This window comes from Boleophthalmus pectinirostris, unplaced genomic scaffold (assembly GCF_026225935.1).
Source record: "Boleophthalmus pectinirostris isolate CB_2022bp ecotype Guang Dong unplaced genomic scaffold, ASM2622593v1 HiC_scaffold_20, whole genome shotgun sequence".
NCBI lineage: Eukaryota > Metazoa > Chordata > Actinopteri > Gobiiformes > Gobiidae > Boleophthalmus > Boleophthalmus pectinirostris.
In genome coordinates this window covers 12293106-12319127 of record NW_026571153.1, presented here as the reverse complement: position 1 = coordinate 12319127, position 26022 = coordinate 12293106, and the positions used below count along the sequence as shown (strand labels likewise).

The 26022-nt window shown below is 37.9% G+C and overlaps 1 protein-coding gene across 1 annotated transcript in view; it reads right to left on the bottom strand.

Annotated features, from left to right (window-relative positions):
• Positions 1 to 26022, bottom strand: part of LOC110159334 (glucosidase 2 subunit beta-like) — a 384952-nt gene that overhangs the window by 304994 nt on the left and 53936 nt on the right. The window contains 1 exon segment of the mRNA XM_020923884.2: positions 13292 to 13370. Within this exon segment, the coding sequence (XP_020779543.2) occupies positions 13292 to 13370 (79 nt within the window).

The following is a 26022-nucleotide window of genomic DNA, read 5'->3' as shown; positions in this document are numbered from 1 at the left end:
GTATTTTTCGCGACTATTTTTAAATGTTAAATATGAATATTCTAAGTGCTGTGATTATCAATGAGTCAGGGAGTAGAGATACTGTATGTTTCAGACATATCTATTCATTAATTATTCTATAAGATGAGTTTAAAAGCTTGTTTCAAAAATTTTTGAGGTCAGCGGGGTTTGGGCATCACCAGTCAGACCATTGCTAACAGCACAACAGCGTTAATTACAGGTTCAATGCCAATAAAAAACACTTTATAATAAAATGTAGACAGACCTTGACTAGCTTTAGAATGATCTGTATCAGAGCAAGTATAAGACCACATAGACTAGTATACGCCAATCTGTGGACTACAGAAATAAGACTGCATGGTGATATAAAAGAAAGTACCATATTTTTCAGACTATAAGGTGCACCGGATTATAAGCGCAATATCAATAATGTCGCATTCTCATCTGTTTTCATACATAAGGTGCACTGGATTATAAGGCGCATTAAACAAAACAAACAGACGACACTTGAAACTGATCCCTTAGCCCAGGCGTCCATGATCCTTCGGCAGATCGTGGTGTAATTCGCCCAGAGTTGCCTCTCTGTCTTTGTGAATGTGTATTATGAATGTGAATGTTGGTGGATAATTTAAGTTTGTTTTTTTTTTGTTTTTTTCCTACGAGGAGGACTCAAATATACATTGAGTAATAATGTATTTAATTCAGCTTTGTGCACATTTGTTTACATTTTACAGAAACGAAACTTAAAGCCACACGGCCAATTTGCATAAACTATAAAGCGGTGAAAAAAACAGCCTGCTCTCTGTCAGACTAAAGAAGATGACTCCTCGAGGTTCCTGACTGCAGTAGCCGTAATACTCGCAATACTCCAACAATCCATCAAGCGGTGCAGCTTTGTAGCTTATCAAAGTAGTACTAAAATATTTTGACAGATTTTTGAGCACCACATAAGATCCGTTCGAGGTCAGTAAGCACAGCCAGAATTAATACATAAGGTGCAGTGGATTATAAGGCGCACTATCGATTTTTGAGAGAATTAAAGGATTTTAAGTGCAACTTATAGTCCAAAAAATACAGTACTATACCTTAATGTTGAAAGTGTTCTATTGTCTAAAGAGAGTTTTAATTATAATTTTGATATCTGAATCTTAATTATAATTTTGGTATCTGAATCATTATTGAATATAAAGTCTACACTTTGGTATTGAAAATTGAGTTTGACTTTTCAGTTTTGTGAAATCACTAACACATAGGTAAAACACAACACGCTCTTTAAAATCTCAAGTATTCTACTATTCATAGCACTGTTTAGGTCATAATCTTCCATCATCTCAAATACCACGTTTAATTCTTGCATTCGTAGCCCCCACTAGAGAAAAGCGTGTCCATTTATCTCAAGTACATCTCATTCTGTGGCCAGTGAGCTCAACCTAAAAGGCTCTAGAGGAGACACTTAATGGACCAATAAAGGTTTGACTGTTTTGTCCTCCGCCGCATAATACATCGAAATTCTAAAATTAGTTGTGCATAGTCGTCTGCCGCGTGGTGAAAGATTGATTTGCACCGTGTAATTTGGTCTGAAAGAGGAAGCTACCGAGCTGAGGCAAGATTTTTCCCACTCCGAATAATAAACCAAAGCTACGTTTTGGAAAGGAATGTCTCACAGGTTTTGTAATGAGATGTTTAGGATCGTGTAGGCCTTTGTTTCTTGGACTGGTGGTTGCCAATTAAAATTTAAATTAAAACTGTTATTTTCAATTTTTTTCCAATATAATGATATGATTATGATGAATTTCTATCCTTTTCCTACAAAAGCATTCTTACAGGTGCACTAACTTTCTTTTCTTTATTTATTTTTCTATGGAGATGTTACTGGCATTAAACTTAACCTATATAGAGACAAACGTGTGACGCAGTAAAGCCAATTTCCAGTCAGATCTGTGGAGAGGTGACCCCGCTTACAGTGAGAGTGCACGTTAAAACACGTGTGATGTTTAAGTTTAAATTCCAGACAGAACAAAATCATCATGGAGACAAGAAGGTAGAGAATCCCAATCGAAAAGTGTACCTTAGAACAGTGGTCCACAACATTTTTGCCCCACAGACCAGTTTTATGTCTGACAATATTTCACAGACCAGAGGCATATAGGAGGAGGAGCGGTCCACGCGGCGTACACGAGAAGGCACAGTCGGTGTGGCATGGTTTAGTCCTGGATTAGTTTTAGACCTGGTTCAAGTTCTGGTTTAGAGGGAAGGAAACACGAGAGGAGGCGCAGTCTACGCGATGTATACGAGAAGGCGCATGGTTTAGTCCTGGTTAAATCCTGTTTTAGTTCAGTTTTAGTCCTGCTTTAGTCCTAGTTTTAGACCTGGATTAGACCTGGTTAAGACTTGATTTTAGTCCTTGTTTTAGTTCTTGTTTAGTTCTGCTTAAGTCCTGGTTTTAGTTCTGGTTTAGTTCTGGCTTAGTCCTGGTTTTAGTCCTGGTTTAGTCCCAGTTTTAGACCTGGTTTAGACCTGATTTTAGTCATTGTTTTAGTTCTGGTTTAGTTCTGGTTTAGTCCTTGTTTTAGTTCTGGTTTAGTTCTGGTTTAGTCCTGGTTTTAGTTCTGGTTTAGTTCTGATTTAGTTCTGGTTTAGTTCTGATTTAGTTCTGGTTTAGTTCTGATTTAGTTCTGGTTTAGTTCTGATTTAGTTCTGGTTTTAATTCTGGTTTAGTCCTTGTTTTAGTTCTGGGTTAGTCCTATCTTTAGTCCTGGTTTAGTCCTAATTTTAGGCCTGGTTTAGACTTGATTTTAGTCCTTGTTTTAGTTCTGGTTTAGTTCTGGTTTAGTACTGGTTTTAGCTCTCGTTTACTTCTGGTTTCGTCCTAGTTTTAGCTCTGGTTTAGAGGCGCGGGAAACACGGGAGGCACGTGGGAGGAGGCACGGTCCATGCGGCGTTTGGGAGGGGGGATTCGCGCTTTCGCCACCCGGTACCAAACGACCCACAACCCGGGGTTTGGGGACCCCTGCTTTAGAAGATATACAATTTTTTAAAGAATTTGAATAAAAATACTAGATAATTTCACCTCTTTAAAATCTAAAATCATCCCAAGTATCCTCTGACAAGTGAACCTGATTGGGCTACACTGTCTTAGACCATGCTCCGATGCCTTTATATTCCAATAAAGGAGAGAGCTACTGGCTGGCTTCATTCCTGTCTTGTTAATAACGTCTGCCTGTCTTTCTGATATAGAGTAATCCCTGTGGTGCAGTTTACTATATTAAACATAATATAGACTTAGATTCATGCCAGCTATTCACATATATGGGTTTCTCAATCTTTCAGCCAACAGTAGCTCGTTTTTCATTATAGGATAGGCTGGTATGGCACATATGGTACAAGCGCGCAAAAATCATATCATATTATACAAATTTCATATAGTGTAGATCATGATTCTCAAATAGAAGCTGCCACGAGATGTACATTCAAGAATACAATGAAATAACAGATCGGATGGAGAGTAGTAACTGAGTGCAGGACCATGTTAACTATTTAGCTACACTTGTTTTAGTGGCGTTAGAAAGCAGAGCCCTAAAAAGCACAATCCTCCAGAGACACAGAGAAAACACACATTTTAGTGGATTTTAGTGTCAGTATTTCACAACTATCACTACTGTGTTTTAGGGGTGTGCAAAAATATAAAACTATTGAAATATTGTGATACTAAATTTGATGATATAGTATTGTTATCGTGGTTATCGATATATCACCAAGAGTATTTTTTTGGTATCTTTTAGCAATTTTTTGTGACCACACTACAGTTTTGTTGCTGATTTAGGCTACGTTAATACGATGAAGGACTAAACAGAAGGTGCAAAAGTGGCGTTGTGTCTTCACTTTTTATTCCGCGTTTAGACGAGCGTTTTCAGGAGGAAATCTGCGTGCATACGGTGACGCAAAAGTGTGTGGAATTCGATTGGGTATGATGCCAGACGGCTCGGCATTGACGCAAGGTGGTGATGTATGTAACGTAAAAGCGTATACGACATGAGCAGATCGGACCAGAGTTTTGCGTCTTGGGCAGTGTAGACGGAAACACTAAAGCAGAGCGTATTCAACTTTTCCACTCTGGAGGGTGGTTTCAGATTTTTGCGTTGTCAAGCCCCAAAAATGTTGTCACCGTCTAAATGAAAGGCACTTCCGAAGAAATATTTTGTCGTTTTTTACCCACAAGCGTTCTTGTGTAAACAGGCTCTTGGTATTTCAGTTTACACTTGTTATACACTTGGCATATTCACTGTTTTGATGATTAAAATAAATGTAATTCATATTAACTTTGCACAAGCAGTAGTTTAACAAATGACTTGGTTAAATGTTGGTTCTTAAACAACAGCAATATATCATGTGCAATATATCGATTATCTTGTGTACCGCCATATCGTAATAACATCGAGTATCATATCAAATCATGAGGGATCCTTTGATTTCCAGCCCTACTGTGTTTACTGCAGAGTAGAGAGCAAATGTAATGTTTTCACTCGACAAATCAAGAGGCACAAGTTGCTAACTCTAAAAGCAGAAACACCAGCTGCTAATAACACTAACACTGCTAATAGATGTGCTGTCTTCTCTGGATATTTTTGACAAGAACAAGGCATGCTTCCTTTGAGAAAACAAAGCTATTTTTGTTTTCCTTTCACTTCTCATTTTCACCTGTGTAAAACCGCACCAACAATGAGACTGTGGTGTTCCCTTGCACATCCTGGTAAGTAGACTACACTGTTGAAACAATGGGCATGTAGATAGGCTTTCCAAACGCTATTTTATCAAGAGTATATTAAGTAACTTTCTGGAGGATACTCTGCCACTTGCTTCTCTGTAATGTTCCACAATATAGCATTAAACTGATCAATTTTTGCCTTTTTCAGCTGTAGGTTTTTTTCTACAGGTGGGACAAGACCCAATTTTCAAGACAAGACAAGATACGAGATTGGGTCCACGAGAATGAGACACGGTGAGACTTGATTCCTAATATATACTAGCCTGATTCATCAGCTGGTTTCACTTTGTGGAAACCATCTGACCTCTCAGCATTAGAATTTGTTCGCTCAACGGTAGGTGGGTACTTTTTTATTTAACCAATCACTGCTATTTGGTCATGATGTATGTAATGCGCCACTAACGGGGTGAACTGGTATATCAAGCTTTTAGCAAATCCCATAGGAAAAAGGGCAATAACGTCTTTCCCCTTGATAAAATTCAAACTAAAATTCAAAATCCAAACATTCTCTTTGTTTGTATGGCTCTTTGCTGATTGGCTGGTACCCGAACTCGCACTTCTAGGGTTCTTGTAAACCGTCTAGTGCATTCTAATTCCTGACCTAATCGCTGGAGAAATGACACTGAGCAGAGGCACTAGGTGGCGCCAGCGTGGCTACATATATACATTTTGCAATTCAGTTTCAAATTTTGACCTCACATTTTTTAATTTGATTTATTAGTTTTGTTTCCATACTATAAGATATGCAACTGAACTAATATATAACTATTTTTTGTCCAATCCAAATGTAAACACTAACTCAAAATCTCACGAAATTGTAGTAATTTTGTCTCGCGAGATGTTGTGGCATGAGATCTTGTACCCCCAATATGTTTTACTGCTCAAAAATATCTAAACATGAATAGGCATGCCTGTCCAAAAATCACACTTGTCTCCATGGAGACAGATACTGTGAAACATTGTTAGACAGTTAAGTAAGCAAGCACTGAGACAGGTGTATTTACAGGCAACAGAATACAAGGCATTTTGCAATCATCTCTAGAGATACCACAAAATAACTTTTGAAAGAAAAAAAAATATCTGTGTACGCCTTCACAATGTTCAGGGGTAAAGCATTATATTTTATTTATTACCCCTTTCGAAAGAAATTGTGTCAAAAACCTTGCCTGGGATCCAGAATACACACTTACATAACACTTTACAAAGATGTGAGTCTGGTCACCATCGAATCTCTCCAGTTTCAGATGGGCGTGATTGACAGGAGGATTAGCCAATCAGGGACATGCATGATCCAACCATGTCAAAACAAATACTGGTTATACGACGAAAAAAAAAAATTACGAGTGGCTGAAAAAGATTGTGGATTTTTAGAGAATCAATGATCAAAACCCTAAACTGCTATTTTATTTGGTTTGTAAAAGAAAGGTGACCAGCGAGCTTCTTCGTTTCACATGTGTCACTGGAAAAAACATTTCTGATTGCTTCTCGAGACACGGCGGAGAGCATGTTTGGTGACCATGTTTGTACAAAAAATACAGAGAGATATTGTGGATTTGTCAAGCAATCAAAAGCCCAATTAGACACATGCTGCACTAGTAGAGAAAAAGCCTAAACAAGGAACAAGAATAGTTTTAGTTAAATGGCAAACGCTGTAACACAACACACGCCAAGTATACCCCACTGCATAATGCCACAGAGAAAATCTTTTGTTTTCTGAGAACTGCCATATCTTTCCTATGATTTGAAATAAAAAACAGCTTTTTTATCTCTTTGGTTCACAAGAAGAGATTCTGTTGTGTTGCTTTTCTGCAGGGATGAGTCAGGGGGCTTTAGAGGCAAGGCGAGTGGAGAGTGGATGGATAAGTGAAATTCACCTCTGCACCAAAATGCCTATTGCAAGAAGAGAGGCCAATTTCCCGGCTCGAGTTTCTTTTGCCATAGCCCTATACTGTCCAATCTTGTCACACATGGCTGCCTCTGTATTGTCCCACGGTTAACTCCAAAATACCATCCGCCACTCTGCAAGAAGCATACCAAAACTGTGAGGGTATTTGAGTTGTCTGAAAAAATTATATCCAGATACTAATTGAGACCAAAACGAGGCTTGGAAATCAGATATGCATTTGAACAGGCAAAAAATAAATAAATAAAATACTGAAAAAAAAGACAGAAATAGGGCAAAATTTTAACTTTTTAAAGGTCTTGATATTTAGTGAAACGAGAATAAGATCACATAAAATGAAAGGAAAGAAAAATGATTTGAAAGGTTAAAAAATACAGTTAAGGTACTGACTGCATCACAAATGAATAGTTAACCTGAATGTAGGACACACTTTTTTCTCCTAAGTGTATGGTCAGGCTATTCGCTGTATAGCGGCTCAAAAGCGCGGTATGATACCCCCCCTTCCCGTTTATTCCCTGTTTAGTCTTGTTTTAGACCTGTTTTAGTCCTCTTTTAGTCCTATTTCAGTCCTGGTTTAGTCCTCTTGGTTCAGTCCTGGAATTAGTCCTAGGTTAGTCCTGGGTTAGTCCTGGGTTAGTCCTGGGTTAGTCCTGGGTTAGTCCTGGTTAGTCCTGAGTTAGTCCTGGGTTAGTCCTGAGTTAGTCCTGAGTTAGTCTTGGTTACGTCCGTGGCGTGTTTCCTCTGCTCTGTAAATAAAGCCTGAGAAGTGATGACAGTCGAGTTGCGTCTGTGAATTTGTATTCGTAATGAAGAAAGCATAATTGTTTCATTTCATTTTGTGATTGTAATTCTTTAAGTCGTAACTATTCAATTTATATTCTGATGGATGCTTCAGTTAGAATGCTTTAAATCTGTATGAGATTTATCATGGGCACGGGCGGGTAACGGGTGGAATGTTAACAGGTCCAGGCGGGTGCGGGTTTAACTTTGATATAATCACGAGTTAAAGGGCGGGTGCGGTGCTGTACTGCGCAGGTGCGAGCAGGTGCAGGTCTCCAAAAATAGACCCGCGCAGGACTCTGGGTCGGGTTACACCTCTTAGTACCGTGGTGATTCATTTTTGTGGTTATTGCGACAGCCCTAGAACAGGCATCATGTGAAAAAAAGAAAATTCCCTCACTGAGCGGCAAAGGCTGCACTAGCACTGATTCACGTTTGGCTCTTTAGGTGGATTAGGTACTTGGTATCCAGATTAGAGAGGGTTCTTTTTGGACATTCTGCTTTCTGACTAGATAAACATCTTGCAAACCAAAAAAAACTAATTATAACATAAACAGCTTGGCCATCAAATTATCAGTTAAAGCCATTGATAACTGGGTACATGGTTTGGTGATGTTTATGAATTTTAGTATATGGACATACTTATTTAGCATATATTAATTATATTTGTATACATTTCTCACTGTGGTACTAAGCTTTGTGTTGAATATCAGCCTTTTGCTTGGTATCAAGATCAAATTAGACATTTGCGTATTGTACCAACACTAGTTGCTATAGGCGATGATTTAGTACAAACTTTCCTACTTACGCTGCTCTTTTTTCGAGGCATTCATCTTGAACACCTATGATTACCGCTAAAATGAGTCTGAACTTGAGACGACATTAACAGTACTTTGTGCAGCAACGGAGGGCTATAACATAATAATAGCACAGAGAGGCAGCGCCACTTCAGAATATCCCTTTTCCCTGAAGTAGAGTGCTTTCTTTGATCATCAAATTGTTCTCCTGAAAATCCTCCTGTTCACGAATTATCTGGGCCGCTGGAGTGGAAACTGAATTTTCGGTGGACGCCAAAGCTTCTTAAAAGAAAAAAGAAGAGGAGGGAAAAAAAGCGACGGGCAACTAATAAAAAGGAGTGAAAATGACACAAATTGAATCAGGCAGCAATAAAGTAATATATGATCCTATCTCGCTTGGTGACAGTGCAGAAGTAATCAAGGTCTATAGAAGTTACAACACAGATCTGATGAGGATGTAATTTTTTTCTTCTTCACCCCCACTCCCCCATAAAACAGAAAAGCATGAAGAACACTGTCCCCTGGGCCGAATGATATTGGAGCTAACCGGCATAGCTGCACACTAATATTCCCCCAAGAAGAAATTATGCTTTTTTTATTAGATTCTCAGACAAAACCAGGCATCAGACATCAGCACCTGACAGTAAGTGTGTTTAATATGACTACATGCTAACAATATAGTAGTGTGTGTGTGTGTGTGTGTGTGTGTGTGTGTGTGTGTGTGTGAAAACCACCATTCACTGTTATTTGACAAAAATGATTTCAGTATTTTTGCATTATCTCGATAAAAATATTCAGACAACATTTTAACAATGCATCAGGAATGTGCTAAAATGTGCCTGTAAATGTGTTGGTAGAGGTTCAATTCAAGCACAAAACATGAATAAAGCATAAAATTAACAACAAAAGAGCAGAAATATTGCTTTTGTTCTGTCTTTTTTCTGAGGTAATTTTTAATAGACTTCATTAAAGAAGATATACTTGATATTCTACTTGCGACATGCTAAGCTTGTGCGAATCGATGTGTGATTGTATTGTTGAGTAAAGGTCCTATATTACACAAAATTGTCTCTTGTGAGCTTTATGCCATGATAGAACACTGTTACCTCATCAAAAACATACCTGGAGTTGTGTTTTGTTTCTTTCACACATGTTTTGTGTCTCCATCTCCTAAGTTCAAAATCCTCTGTGCCACCTGAAGCAGTAGTTTTGTAGTTGTTGTGTAGTAGACTGGCAAATACAGGGCTGAAATTATCCAAATATAGTGAAGGTGTAATGAGTTTAAAAACACAGTGGAGCATTTGAGAGAAGACATCTGCCTAAATGTCCATGGGTTTGAGTGTTGAATGAAACTAAACACAACTTTAGGCTTGTTTCTGATGACAAAACAACACAACACAGATCAGAAAATAATGTAATATAGGTCCTTTAATACTGCAGTTAGATTTGCAATTTATATTTTAAAACTAGGATATAATTAAACATGCATATGAACTCTGAAAGCACCATCTTAAAACCTATTTACCCATCCATGATAATACACGTTTGAAAACCAAGTCCAATTTGTAAGCTTTTATTTTGTTCTTTCTACTTTGTGACCAATTATACTTTTGAAATTAAATAAGAGTGACTTATAACCCCTTCGCACTTTAAAGATGTTCAAAAACACAAAATAAAACACTCTGTGAATACTTTTGTAGTTTGGTATATGAGAAGGTTAATTGAACTAATTTAATTTAACATTTTGTCTGACTCATATTTATATACAACATTTTGAGGGCTTTTTCACATTCCAAACATACGGTGCTGCTTATCCGCTGGGGCAATGGTCCTAATTTCTCATCATTCTGAAAAACATGGATAACTTCTTCCAATTTTAGATATCTTAACTTGAGTAATTAACTCAGGATTTTTTTTTTTTCATCTCAAGTTTTTAAAGCTAAGGTGTAAAGTCTATTACTTTCATTAGCACCGGTGCTGTTTTTCCTGCCTGCTTGCCGACTAATACTAATTCAAAGTGTTGCAAACAGCTATTGCACAACAAACCCTATCAAGTTTATGGGAACGCTAACTAGCTGCCTACGACTCAGTACTTTCTTGGCAATCTGCGTGGACCCACACACATTTGAGAGGTTACAGCGAGAGAAATGCTAATGGCACTTATCAACTGGGAAAAAGGCAGTAATAATGAGTGGCCAGGCTGAACTAAATCCTACATATTAGTCCCTCCTATAGCACAGCAAGTGAACTACTGCTTTATTACGACTGCATCTGCCCTTGGACCCTGATTGAGGCGCTAACACGGGGCCCGCTTGTCACTTCTAATGTAAATTGCCTGTTAACTGCTGTCAATGGCGGCACGCTTAATTTCCCCAGCTTGATCACGGTTTGTTGTGGTTGCTGTTAAAGTACACATTCATGCATATTCATATCCATTCATCCTCCTCATATGCAGCGGAATTCATTAGCGGCGCCTCCTTGTTAGCTAACACACATCTGCACTATTACTGCGCCTGGCTGATTTACTGTGGAGTTTGTCTCAAGGAAAAACAGGTGGGGAGCAACTGCAGACTTTTTAAGATATTTAATGGAATCTATTTTCCAAGTATGTGCTACAAAACTGGAATGACTTGAATCTTTTTTTTTTCAAAGATAAGTTCTCCTTTAGTAGGCCCAAGAGCAGTGACTCACTCAGGGACCCAGATCTGGAGCTAGGATTGGTCAGGACTACCTTAGCTGGAGGATTTTACCTATTGTGCATGTTGAGTTGATGGGGGAAATCCACCCAGACATGGAGAGAAACATGTAAACTCTCTACTAGTGTTGTAGTCAAGACCGCACCAAACGAGACCAAGACTAGTCCGAGACCACAGGGTCGCGAGACCAGGACAAAACCAAGACCTCTGAGGGTCGAGACTGAGACAAGACCGAGACTTTTAAAGGAAGAAATTGAGAGAAGACCGAGACCACGGCCCATCGAGACTAAATCAAGACCATCTGCGTAATTTTCATTTATTTGTAGTTTAGAGTTATTTTAGCACATATATGTCAATATTTTTATAAATCTATCTCCATTTTATCACTTGTCGAGTGTCAGACCTTGAGACTGAGAAAAGATCGAGTCCAAGCGCCTTCAAGAGCGAGATAAGCCCGAGTCCAAGCGCAGTCGAGTCCGAGATGAGACCAAAACCGCATTAAAAAACACGGTCTTGAAGCCAGTCCGTTCTTGAGCAGTTAGCATTCCCACCACACAGCAAGAAGGTCCTGGGTTTGACTCCTGTCTGGCATATTTTACAGCAGACCTGGGCATTGTACAGCTCCCGGGCCACATACGGCCCTTTGGTTCACTCTAACTGGTCCGTATAAGCTCATTTGTAATTACAAAATAAACATATTTTATAATTTTACCTCATGCATGGACTAAAGCTGCTTTTATTTAAGAGGTGTTTAATGATTTTTTTGTAAAGTAGCCTCACTTTTTCATTGCTTAGTCATAACATAAACTTTTACCAGTCTCACCAGCTCATCAAAACAATGATATTTACGGTTTTAAATAAAGAAACAATACAATTATTATTATGCAGAATTGAGTTAAGCATTTTGGCCCGGCCCTCCACAATATTTTCTGTTTCTCATGTGGCCCCATAGAAAAAATAAACATCCACTCGTGTACTATAGGGTCCCCTAACAATGAGATTCCAAATGTCAGACGCTCTTCCTGTGAAGTATAAGTGCTATAGCCACTTGGGTATGTCGTACAAAAAAATTCATCTATTGATACTCACAAACTATTAAAGGGCCCATATTGCACTATTTTATGATCTATGTTATAATTTCATGTCCTCATCACAAACATACCTGGAGTTGTGTTTTGCTTTGAGTTGCGAATTGCCAGTCTTAACTAAACAAAAAGTAAAGATTTCTGTTAATTTAACTACTATTACATGACATCACAAAGTGGTTCGGAGCATTTTGAGTTTTGGAGATGTAGACAGACTAAAAACAAAGGATTATTCAGACACGTGTGAATGAAACAAAACACAACTCAGATAAGTTTTTGACGAGGTAACTCCATTCTACCGTGGCTTAAAATTCACAAGAGTCAATTTTGTGTATTCAAGAACTTTATATATTATGTATCTATATTTTTATTTCACCTTAACCTCAAGAACTTATTTCTCTGTATTATTTTGTGGCAATTGGAAGCCTGTTGACATTTAGGAAGGGCATCTGGCGTAAAACTCTTGCTTGGACACAGGACCTCTTCACCTCAGACACGTATCTTTTAGTTAAGACTCTGTAGGTGTACGCGAGTGATAATAGCCAACTGGAGTGTGCTATAAGATATCCACATATAGTCCAGCTGATTTTATTCTAACAGTGACAGTGTGACAAGCAGAAGCTGAACTTTCCTTGCCCCGCAGTGGGAGAACACAGCGGCAGTCAGTTTCGGAGAGTGCGTGTGCATGCGAATGACCGTTTACAGCATGACAAAAACCGGGAGAAAACGGCGCTTTAGCCATTTTGTTTACCGCCGCAGATTTTGATATGTGCTAGCTTGGTACGCGTGGAGTTTAGAGCCGAAAAGACAGCGGCACTTTCACACATTGTAGCTGGAGGGGAGGAAAAGTGTTCTTCCTGTGCAGAATTTAAATGAATGTAGCAAGGACCTTGTTGAACAGTTGGTGAAAATGCGGCGCACATAAAAACAATATCGCAGTAACATCTGAGAGTAGTTTAGTGTTTGGGGAGAAAGGCAAACTGCATGGGGAAAAGGTTCACTGTCAGAATACAATGTTTACCAATGTGTTGTATAAATAGTTGAATGGAAATAAGAATGCGTTTATTTCACAGCATTAGTCACAGTCGGTCTATTCTATCAATTATGTTAATGTAATGGCACTGTAATAGCATACATTTACTGTTGGCATCCATTTTAAGAGCTAAAATTGGAATAAAAGCATGGCGGCATGAATAAGCGAGGAAAAAAATACAACAAAATTATGAATAGCTCGGTTATTTGAAGCGTGTTCAAAAGACACTCACCACAGCTTCGTCCTCTGTGAGAACTCTCTGCTCATCCTGAATGAATGTCACTTTGGACTGGATTTCTTCAACAGATAGGCTGTAAAAGAAAAAGATTATTTAGTTGAGTTTTAGTCAATATCAGAATTCAGGCATTTCTAATCGAATCTACAGCCAATTCTCTGAAAGTAAAAGCAAAAGTGGCTACGAAGGAAGAAATGTGAATATTTTTATGTTGAATTGTGCTGATTAAAGGTCAGCATTGTTTATGTTAAAGGTCCTATATTACGCAAAATAGACTCTTGTAAGATTTAAAGCATGTTAGAATAATTCACACATGTTTGAGTAATTCTTTATTATTAGTCTGTTTACATCTCCAAAGTTCAAAATGCTCTGTTCCACCTTGTGATGTCACAGTATGTTAATAGCGACCTTTTACCTTTTGTTAAGAACAGATTTACAATTCTAGGCCTGAAATTATCCATGTAATTCTATTGAAGCTGTATGGAGATTAAAAACACAGTGGAGCACTTTAACTTCTTGGGTTCTTTTTAAAGACACTGCAGTAAAGTGTATTTATCTTGTTGACATGTTTCGGCTGCAAGCTGCAAACCATCTTCAGAACTGTTCTGGGACAGTTCTATAGTTAGTTGGACAGCTCTGAAGATGACTTGCAGCAGCAGCTGAAGCATGTCAACAAGGTAAATACACTTTACTGCATTGTCTTTAAAAAGAACCTAAGAGGTTAAAGTATATAAAAAGACAAAATGAACATCATTATCTTAACAGTGGAGCACTTCCTGTGTTACCACTACAGGTGTGACAGTTCATGTATTCGTGCCAAACTGTTTCGGTACATGATGTTTGGTTGTGTTTACATTCTGCCACTACATGTGCAGCTACACTGAACTTTTTGAAAAAAGTCTTGTTTACTGTTTACAAGTGATTTATTTTTTTTTATATTTCAAACATTTTATTTAACTTATTAGTATTACCAAGCAGCACTTTTCATTTATTTTATTTTCCAGTTTGTATAATGTTAAACCAAATTGTTGTTTTAATAAAAACACAAATAAACCGCAAGCAACTGGTTTCGCATTTTGTCCCCATATTGTACTGAAAATGAACCAAACTGTGACCTCAGAACCGAGGTGCGTACCGAATCGTGATTTTTGAAACACATATGAGGACACACACAGGAGAGAAACCATTCAGCTGTTTAGTCTGTAAGAAAGTGTAGAGTATTTTCTGTTTGAGGGAAGAACTCAGGCTAAATATGCAGGGTTTCTGTTAAAAATGTGTGAATGAGAAAACAACATTATAACAAAGAACAGGAAATAATATAATATAATATAGGCCCTTTCAGAAAATTCATACTGAAATGACTTTTTATTAGCTTATATAAGAATATGTTAAACAAAACACAAGATTTTAAGACTAAAGGTCTAATACTGTACAGCAAAGGGCTTTTTCTAGTGATAACAAGACCATTACTGAGCTACGCGGGGTCACGGGGGAAAACCTATTCAGACTTACAAAGCAAATCACTGCAAAGTAGAAAAAGATGAACTATAATGTTAGAAAGAGTGTGGTGGTTAGCTAATTTTACAGCTCTCCATTTTAAAGTGCATAATAGTCACTTCACTAAAACATATTCAAATCATTATGTTTAAGTTATTTAGGTTATTAAAGGTCTATTTACTTCCTGTATGGATATGGACAGAGGTCAATTTCTAAACTGTTAGGGCCAAACAAAAGTTATGATTAGAGAAATGCAAATAAATGACAAAACCTTTAATGTTTATTCAGTCTGAAAATGTCTCTTCTTGGCACATGAATTGATTGTGCTTTTTGGATGGATTTTCCGTGACATACAAAGAGTTATTAATTCTTTGGGATATTAATACTTTGCACATGATGTTATCAATATCCCCTGGGTATGTGGTGCTAACTGTAAGCACAGGTCTGTCTGCTTTTTTAGACTTTAATCTGATTTTTATTTTAGAGTAATTTGACCAGAAAGAGCTGAAAATGAAACATCTGAACGGACCATGAACGCTCTTATTGATCACCGGTTCCTGAAAATGTACTGTTCATGTTCATGTTGTTGTTGTTTTGTAAGCTTTCAAACAGTCTCAAAACCTTTCTGGCAGTGTTTGCTAAAGTGCGCATTGTGTCTCCATGGTAACTGAGAACATTTCACTAATACACATACATGTAGAACACCCCCAGCGAAGTATTAATTCTGTTTTAAAGCTTCATACTTCTCTTCTCAACTGTTTTATCCACAAGCTGTAACTGGACTTATGTAAGAATTATACATTTTTACCACAAGTACCATCCCACCAAACCAAGTAATAATTAGAACAACATAAAAACCTGTCACAATATCTATCTGCACAATACAGACCCTCATTACAAGCACAGGCTCTTATCTAACGCTACTTAGATCTCCTCTTGCTCCATTCTTCTCCTCTCCCTCGTCTATTTTTCCTCCACTAGCTCCCACCTAAACCAACAGCACTGAGCTCACATAATGACTGCGTCGCCTGGATCAATCCCTGGAGTCCACCACAAGCGGAAGTGCAGGCAAACATACAAAGCAAAGCGCTAGTTTCACTCCCGCCGATCGATGTTTGGGGAAAGTGCTGCAGCAAGACAATACTTCAGTGCTTGTACTGGAAGGACAAATATCTAATGTACAGAAAAAAGGAGCAACCATGACTGCAATATTAGCAATGCAATAAGAATGTTACAATATCAAGGGTCTATTATGCAAAATAGATTTTTTTTTTAGCTTTGTACTGTGTTATATTGTTGGTCCATCATCAAAAACATGCTTATTAAAGGAGATTTTAGTGGTCATCCATGCATCTTTGATTCTTGCGATCTCTCCCAGTAGCAAAAATATCTAAATATCGATATATTGTATCATTTAATGTGCATTGATATTGTGGGCTGCTGTATCGATATATCGTGAAGAGTATTTTTTGGTACCAAATTATTTTGTTACAGCGCTACAGTTTTGTTGCTTGTTTAGAGGAAGGAAATTTGTTTATGCAACACATTTGACATTTTCACTGTTTTGATGATTAAAATCAGTGTGTTTCATATGAACTTTGCACAGTAAGGGGTTTAACAAAGACTTTTACTAGTTATCAAATCGATTTGAAATATATTGTATCGATTCAAAAGCTCACTGTATCGAAATATATGTATCGTATCGTGGCCTATGTATCGATATGTATCATATTGGCAACTTCTTAATGGTAACCAGCCCTATCTTCCAGGTACTGTTCAAAGTCTTCTGATGGTTAGCTGTACGATTCTGTCTAATACTTTGCCCATAATCTGCTTCATCCACAGCATGATTCATCAGCCAGTTTCACTTCATGGAAACCGTCTGACCTTGCAGCATTAGGATTCATTTGCTCAACGGTAGGCAGGCACTTTTTATTTAACGAATCGCTGTTATTTGGTCATGATGTATGTAATGCACCGCTAATGGGGCTAACTGGTATATTAAGCTTTTCCTAAATCATGACAATTCTATATTATACATAAAACCATGATGCAAAATTGTACACTACAACTTCACAAATCTGAGGTGATGTGCAGTAGTTTTAGAGGAATGCACACTGATTATGTTGAAGGGGGAGTGAAGAGAGGAAGGACTCAGACCATCAAAAATGAAACCAAAATCTAACTTTTCTGAATAAAGTAAAGTTTAGGTGCCATAAACAACCAGATAAAAACTCATTACAGATAATAGATTTATTGAAATTACTTTTTAAATAATTAATTTCTGGTGATGAGACAGTCATAAAGAGAGAAAGAGTAAGATAGAGGTAGAAATTGGTTAAGGTACATTTTATTCTCATCGTAGGTAAATTTGTCTTCTCCATTTGACCCATCGTTTAGTGCAGCTGAGGCAGCCTGTCAGACTTGGTCAAGACTACTGTGGCCTATTATAAACATGCAAACTCCGCACAGTAAAGCCGGGAGGTGAACCTGGGACCATTTCGCTGTGAGGTGAGACACAGATAGAAAAATAGAGAGAAAGAGAGATAGAAAGAGAGTGGGGGAGGGAGAGAGAGAGGAAGGATAAAAAGCACAACCTGTTCGGGGGCCTTTGGGAGCCTCCATCATGGTTCATTTCCTGGAGCAGTTGGTACTCTCTATTTATAGGGCAGCATACTGGTACCAGTTAATCCTGCAGTGGGTTGCCAAATGACTGCCAGCTGGCACACTGGCCTGCTCCGAGTGTGTGTTTGTGTGTGCAGTGAGGGGAAGCTGTGGCTAAAATCACGGTGGAAAAGTCCATATAATGCCATAATGACCAGAGTAAGAATGAAACTAGGACTAAACCTGGAGCTGGACCAGGACTAAAATATGACTAAATAAAGTTGTACAAAAGCATTTATAAAGTCATCACAGTGAATAATTAGGTTAAAGGGACAGTCAAGAATTTTGGACATAGGACCTCATTTCCTAGTGAGCCAGAGTGTTGGAGACATGTGGAGACACTTTTTTAAATATTCCATCCAGTCCTTGTATTTGCAGAGGTCGCTGGTGCTAGGCTAGTGCATGTCAATGGCCATAGTTATCCTGCCGCTAAAAACAGTCTTACCCACTCCACAAAACACCCGAAGCCAAACAATTATTACGCCAGACTATCGATGTGAATGTCTGTGTTGATAGAATAATGTAATAAGATAAGATAATAAGACTAACCTTGCATCGCATGAATCGTCACATGTTGAGGGACTATTTTCTCATATATCAGTCCGCCGCTGCCAAACTTTCTATCAGGAAGTACAACTCGCCGCTGCTGCTCAGACATAAATCCTTCAAATGCAAGGTTGGTTTTACTTCTAAAATTATTCTATCAACACAGACATTCACATCGACAGTCTGGTGTAATAATAGATTTGTTTCCGGTGTTTTTTGGAGTGGGTAAGACTGTTTTTAGTGACAGGATAACTATGGCCATTTACATGCACTAACCTAGCACCAGCGACCTCTGCAAATACAAGGACTGGATGGAATATTTTTAAAAAAGTGTCTTCACACGTCTCCAACACTCTGGCTCACTAGGAAATGAGGTCCTATGTTCAAAATTCCGAACTGTCCCCTTAACATATTATGCTATTTTTTAAATATATGTTATAATGTTGTTTCCTCATCAAAAACAAACCTGGAGTTGTGCTTCGTTTCATTCACACATGTTTAACAAGCAAACAGAAAACACTTTGTTCCACGTTGTGATTTCATGTGGTAATACAGGAAAGTGTCCCACTGTGTTTTTACCTCCACACAACTTCACTTAAATCATTTGGATCATTTCAGACCCAGAATTGCCTATCGATACAGAAGGTAAAAGGACCTCTTAACTTGAAAACTACCGCTTCATGACATCACAAGGTGCATTCTGAGCTTTGGAGATCTAAACGGACCAATAATAAAGTGTTACTCAAACATGTCTGAATCACACAAAACACAGCTGCAGGTATGTTTATAAAAGAAAGTAACAACAGGCTTAAATAACATGGCTTAAAGCTCTCAAGAGTCAACTTTGCATAATACAAGACCTTTAACTGTGTGTCAAAAATCATGAAACATGATTTTCAAAAATCATGAAACATGATTTTAAGTAAAAATCAGGTACAGCGCCTTTAAATTATGATTTTGATTTGATTACAATCTCTTGCGCTGCCGTTTAAGGTATATTAAGTTTATCCTAATGCTACATAAATCAACCATGACAGAGAGGCGTGTGTTAAAACCTGTTTTAATTTGATCTGCTGGTGAAGGCACATTTGATCTATGAATCTCTATTAGAAGAAAGCAAAGACTAAAAATAAATCTAAATATGAACAGAATTTTTTCACACTTGCTCTAAAACTGTGAAAACACTGACTGAATATTTATGTGTAAACGCAATTACCGGAATAATGAGCAGCATGTCAAATCGTCACATTATTTTTGTACTCAACTATGTCTCTCTCTCTCTGTTTCGGACTCAAAAACTTTAAGAAAAAAACACAAAAAACTATCATCAGGCAATTACTGGTGTCTAAATGGGCATCAAAATGAGATTAGTTCACAGTATAAATGAGAGAAACAATTATCTGCAAATCTGCATTCAAGATAATTAGCAATTCCAATCGAGTGGATTAAGAACCGGGTAGTGTTTTGCTGTGTGCCATTACAGACAAAGATTTTTGGTGCGAAGAGAAAGAGTTGAGCGCTAGCTAATCCGATTTTAAGAGGGCAAAGTACTAGCCAATATGCATCAGGTATGAGGCCTGCACGATTTCTAATTCTAGTAAGGAGCATTAAAGGCCACATATTATGAATTCTTGTGGCTTAAAATCCCTTTTAAACATACTTTTAGTTTGTCTGGGAAATCCAGAATGATGTCTCTGTATTTTTTATACACATTTATATCAGTCTAGTCTCCAAGCCCTCTGCTGCATCTTAAGTCTGGCCAAATGTGATTGAGTAATCAGATTTGGTTTGGATTTCTTCAGTTCATTGGTCATATATCATTTACAAATAAAATCTATTTTGTCTCACCTCAGATGAACAGAGTTTACTGCTTTGCTCATTAATTCTGCAGAAATCCATGATATTTGTTAGCTCATTGTAGTTTTTTTCCTTTATTTTTTCCTATACGATGGACCATGTGTGCCCGTGATTGGCTAATCCACCTGTCAATCACACTCATCTGAAAATGGGGAGATGTGAAACAGTGAGTAAGAGAACACTTCTGGATTCACCAACTTAAGACTCTAGCTTCTCATGGACTGAATGTGGAGTTTGATCTAAGATGTTTTTTGTGATAGACTTAAACTATTTCTGTATTTTATAAAATGTTTTTTATGTAAATATCTAAACTGTTGTTTCTTGTTGTAGAATGGGCTGAACTCACTGGGTGACCTCACTTTGGGACCTCCCATTCATTGGAGGGGTATATGGGCACCTGGGCTGGCAACCATTTTGTGTACTGTGGTCCAAGACAAGAAAAATATCTGATGAAGGCTTTTTTTGCCGAAACGTTATTTTGATAATAAAAAAGCTTTTGGACATTGGCCAACCGAGTGTGCTATGCATTTTTTCACCCTTGTCGAGATGCAACAGTGACCAGACTCACCTCTTCTTAGGTATTGAAGAGTATTGGGCACTTTGGGATTAGTATTTCACATTTTCTAACTAAAAATACTGTCTACATTTGTATAACATACTTGATAAACAGCACCTTGATTTCCAATGAGGCATTTGGCATTGGAGCTCCCTCTGCTGTCAGCAACGGGAATGAACAAAGAGACAATAAATGAAGTCGTAAGGCAACGTGACTATTATGCCAATAGAGCCATGCATATGCTGTGAACACAATTTGCAAGAAAAACGAGTCCAGTGACGGTTGACACACATAAGAAAAACACAAAACTGAGCATTTTTAGGGTTCAGAGAGGATGACTTTGGTTTAATGGATTAATGAAACAAGCACGAATGAATCACAATACTTGAAATCAACGCTGAAGTGTATGTTTAGCATGAAAAGGGCTTATAAACTCATTGTTGTGAGTAAGGATGATCAACACACATAAGGCAAGTGAGGAATAAGTTTGGATTTGATCGCAATATATCGCGCTGCCCTATCAGATACAGCAACTTTATCATAATGCTGCGTGCGTAAATCAACCGTGACAGAATGGGGGAAATCTGGCGTTGTAGCATAGAGTAGAAAAGCACTACCTTCTGCTTTATTCAAATGGTCATCGATACGTGTCTGGCTTCGGAGATAGCCAGCTCACCGAATCCAGTTGACTGATGGGCTGAAACAATGGCCTGCATAGGAATAAGCAGTACTTGCAGATATTTCAGCTTAGTAATGTGTTTATTTAAGAGCACCAGCCCGTAGAGAGAGTTACGGTGAAGGCGAGGAGGAGTGGAGAGAGATGGAGCTAGGGAGGGGTCCAGGCTGAATAATAGTAGTACATACAGTATACAGACGTGGGGATGCATAAGTGGGCATACGGCGCTCCATTGGAAAAATTGCTGCACAAGCGCTTTGGCGGTGGAGGAGCCATATGTTTGAGACAGGCCGTTCGGTTCAGTGCAAGTCTGATTTGGGGAATCGGAAAGAAGAATTAGAGAGCCTCCAATATAGAAATATAACTTCAGTTCAGCTATATCAGAATGGTAAAGATATAAACCAACTATGAATTTCTAGTATTTAACAATTTAGTTCAGGAGTAATGCTCTATCTGTGCTTTGAGTCAGAAAAGGCTTATACGCCCATTATTTATTTGGTATTTATTACCAGAATTTACTATATTTTTCAAATATTTTAAAGTCCCACCACACAACTTTTTAGTCAACAAATAGGTATTATGTTTTTATTACACTGAAAAACATGTGGTCAGACTGTGGGCAGGCTTGCTTCTCCACAAACTTGACTCTTACTTGGCTTCGATCTGTTTGTTTCCATGTATATTCTAACATATAACTCCATAGGAAATGTTCCAAAGTATGGCTTTAACTATTTATTTCACATAGGCAACATTCCACCTTCCAAAAAGTTATGCATTGCTTTAAAGGTCGTACATTACACAAAAGTGACTCTTGTAACCATGAATCATAAGTCTGGATAGTTTTTAAGTTAACAGTTACCTTTTGTTCAGTAGATTGGCAATTTAGGGCTGAAATCATCCAAATGATTCTAGTGAAGGTGCGTGGAGTTTAAAAACACAATGGAGGAGTTCAATCTGTGTATCATTTGTTCATTCGTTTTTCAATATAAAACCAAAAATAAGAAAACAAAAAAAACAACAATTTTCTTCATTATTCGTCTCCAAAACCAAATTGAAAAAATGCATAATGATTCATTTTTTCAGTTTTCAATTTTGTGTTTAAATGAATAATGGAAAAAACGGATACCGGCTGTTTCCAGTTTCCGTGACTTAAACTGCGATGTCGGACTTTTACGCCGCGTACAGACTGAACCAGGACTAGACCAGAACTAAACCAGGTCTAAACCAGGTCTAAACCTTTCTCAGTCCTGGTCCCACTGGTCCCAGTCTCAGTTCTGGTTTGATCCTGGTCTCAGCTCCTGTCTCACTCCTAGCCTCAGTCCTGATCTTGTCCTCCTGGTCTAGTCCCGGTCTAAGTCCCAGTCTCAGTCCTGGTCCTGGTCTGGTCCCGATCTCAGTCCTGGTCTCAGTCCTGATCACCCGACAGTCTATGCAGGAGTAACTCTGGGCCTGTCCCAACACTCCTGGTTTAGACCTGGTTTAGACCTGGTTTAGACCTGGTTTAGTACCTGGTTTAGTCCTGGTTTTTCATTGTTATCCATTTTTTCATTTTGGTTTTGGAGACAAATAACGAAGAAAATAGTTGGGGTTTTTTTCCGCTTTCTTATTTTTGGTTTTATTTTGAAAAAACAAACAAACGAATGATATGAATGAGTTCCTATATTACCACATGACATCACAAGGTGGACCAGAGTGTTTTCTGTCTGAGAGAAGAACTCTAATGGAGGATTTTTTGTTTAACCATTAAAAAAATGCCAGTGATAATGGCTAAACATGACCTCTTTGGGCGATTTGGGAGATTTCTGGAATACAAACAAAAGCACTACTCCTCCAGCCATTCTAAATTTGAGTTAGAAAATGATGCAGTAGGAGGTGACAAGAGCTGGTGATTGGCTATTAAACAATGCAAACACGACGCAGCTTATTAGATAAAAGTTGGATGAAGAATAAATTGCAGAAAAATAGTTTTGGGAGAAAGATGTGTGTGCTCGGAGCTCAGACAGATGAGATGTCACTGGCTCTGAAGTTAGGTGGAACTAATGTTTTTGCTCCAGACATATTGATGTGAGCCAGATAGTCATAAAACAGCCATTTGTCTTACACAGCAGCACCAAAAGATAACAAATATTCTTGTAATAAACCCCTCTTAAGGATATTATCTCCACTCTACTCTAAAATATGAGTGAATTTGGTTTATTTGCATCCCCCATTCGAAGTAACATCAATTATACTAATTCAAAGCATCTCGTATAATGTTACTTTGCGCGCATGCTGTTAGAGCCCATATCGTCTATTAACCGACCCAGTATGCAACCAAGAACTGTGTCTTTTGGGTATATTCTATTTTGTACCAAACAAAAAACAAAATAATAAGAATTTGCAATATGATAATAAATCTAATTTGTTTACAAGAGGAAATTAGCATATAAGTTAGAACGTATTAGCATAAGGTTGTATGGAAGAGTTGGGGAACAAGAAACACTACAGTTATCTTGTTTTTGCAATGGTGAAAACTAATTCTGTTCTTACAGTTAAGGGGTAAATGCTGAACATAGTTACTCATATGATTTAATGGCTTGGGGTAAGAAAACGGCTCTATTTTGCAATGGTAAAAAAAAACAAAAAAAAACAAGGTGGACCCGTATGTGTTTTAGTACGTTTTGAGTTTCGATTCAAATTTCTACGTGTTGAAATAAACTGCTATTGAGGTCAAAATAAATCTGTTTTGTTTGTTTGTTGTCTGAGAATCATGAAGTGTGTAGTTAGCATGCTAGTTGTGCTAGTGATGGCCTCTTCAAGCTGTGAAAAGCACTCAATCTCATGGCGGTGAATAATTAGGATGCTTGGAATGCAAAAAGCGACTGCAAACTGCTTAAAATTAACTAGTTCTGTTTTTCACATTTTTAAGACAACAGATTCTCCTTCTTATTTTGAGGAACAGCTAAACCAAACCATGCCATGTGAACTAACAACACTAAAGGTCAGTATTGTTGTGAAACCAAATAAACCAAACCAAATAAAATAGTTGAAAATAGCTTCTTATGTTGGCAGTATTATCAGGCTTGGCCAGACTGGGATGCTCCAGCGCGTGCAGTGCTTGGCCCTGGTTTCGCGTTTGCCAGAAGTGAAGACAATGATGGATGAAGTGAGAATGGACCCAGTGACAGTGGAGAACCGGATTACCAAAGCCCGTGGCCTTTTGGAAGAACATCCTCTGTTGTGCGCTTGGTTATGGAGCTCATGTTCATGTCCTACTTAGGGCTGCTACAGAGGTGCTTTCAATGACAGATGTACTAGTACAGTAAAGCTGCCTGAGTTTGGACATGTTTTATTTTTGTTGCTATAAATTATTTTTAGTTTAGCTCAGTTTAGTTTCAGTCAAATATTGTTTTGTTTTAGTCAACAAAAATATCATGTAAGTTGACCAAATTCGTAATAGTTAATTGCAAACGACCCTATGTGTGTGCTGAACTGAATGCAGGTTAAACTAGGGCCCGAGCAATATATCAGTTGGCCAATATTATCGGCCGATATGAGTACTTGGAGACATATTTGCTATTGGCCTAAAGCTTGGGCCGATAGTTTAGGCATGTTATACCTCATTATAAAGCTTGGACTCTCTAAATCAGACATGTCAAACTCTTGGCCTGAGATATAATTATAATTAGCCCACGAGATCATATCAAATATATATTAGAGCTGACCCGCCCGGCTACAAATAGACTATATAGACAATATTTATTTAAAATTTTGTTATTATTTTATATTTTGCTTGTTCTGGATTCAGTGTTTAAGCAAAACTATTATTAAACATTTATTTTAATAAGAAAAGGTTTAACATTACACATCTCGAAAGAAGAGAAAACATGCAGATGTTAAAATTTTTCAGTAAATATTATCTTTGGCCCACCACTTAGTTCCAGTTTTTAATTTCGGCCCTCAGCGAATTTGAGTTTGACTGCTCTAAATTAAGTCAATTTAATCCAAATTTACAGACAGATAAATGTCCTAATATGTGGTGCAGCATCAGTATTTATGTGCAGAGTAATTTGTCTGAGTCTGTGATGCCGTACTGCCCCTGAACGCACCCCCAGAGTCACGTCACTCACATGGGCTTGTTTACACCCGTGCGCAGCCATAGATCCATGTGCACAACACTGAGGTGCTGCTTTAAATGCTCTTGAGTCTGATCCACAATACTGACGATAAATAAAAGTGAACTTTAGCGCTGTTTAGCCAGCAACAAAACTACTGCTTGTTTTATCGGCATTAAGTACCACGGTGCACACGCATTTACCAGTGCACTACCATAGCAGTAGTTTACTTTCTTTCTTTACTGGCTAGAATGTGATGCAAAAATGCCATTAAGCCGACCTACTGCCTATAAATATGACCGCAAAGAAGCAAAATAACAATAAATGTAACTTAAACAAACCCAATTTAAATCCAATAGAGCCAGACCTAAGTTTTATAATCAGTTGAAGATTTAGAAGACTTTAGATTAATTGAATTTTTACATAACTAAACATACTGTCTGTTATATATTGGCAGCAGCTCCAACTCCCATTTTATCGGTATCATATTGGCCGTAAAAAAATCCATATCGGCCGGGCCCATTTTATGATTGTACATTTTGCATTCAGAATGTTATGGTTGGATCTTTTATGCGTTATAATGTTATATATGATGCTTTATTTCGTGTCCTATATGCTTGTGTTAGTGTCTGAATGTAAATTATGCAGCACTGAGTGTCCAGAGTGTCCAAGACAAATTTCCCTTATGTGGACAATAAAGTGTGCTTCACCTTACCTGACCTTACCTTACCTTGAGTCAACCATAAACCATATTTTTTATTTTAACTATAAAAATCTGTACTGCATTGCTTCATGGGAGATGTTAAAATCTTGAATGTTGAGTTTGTTTATTGTCTGG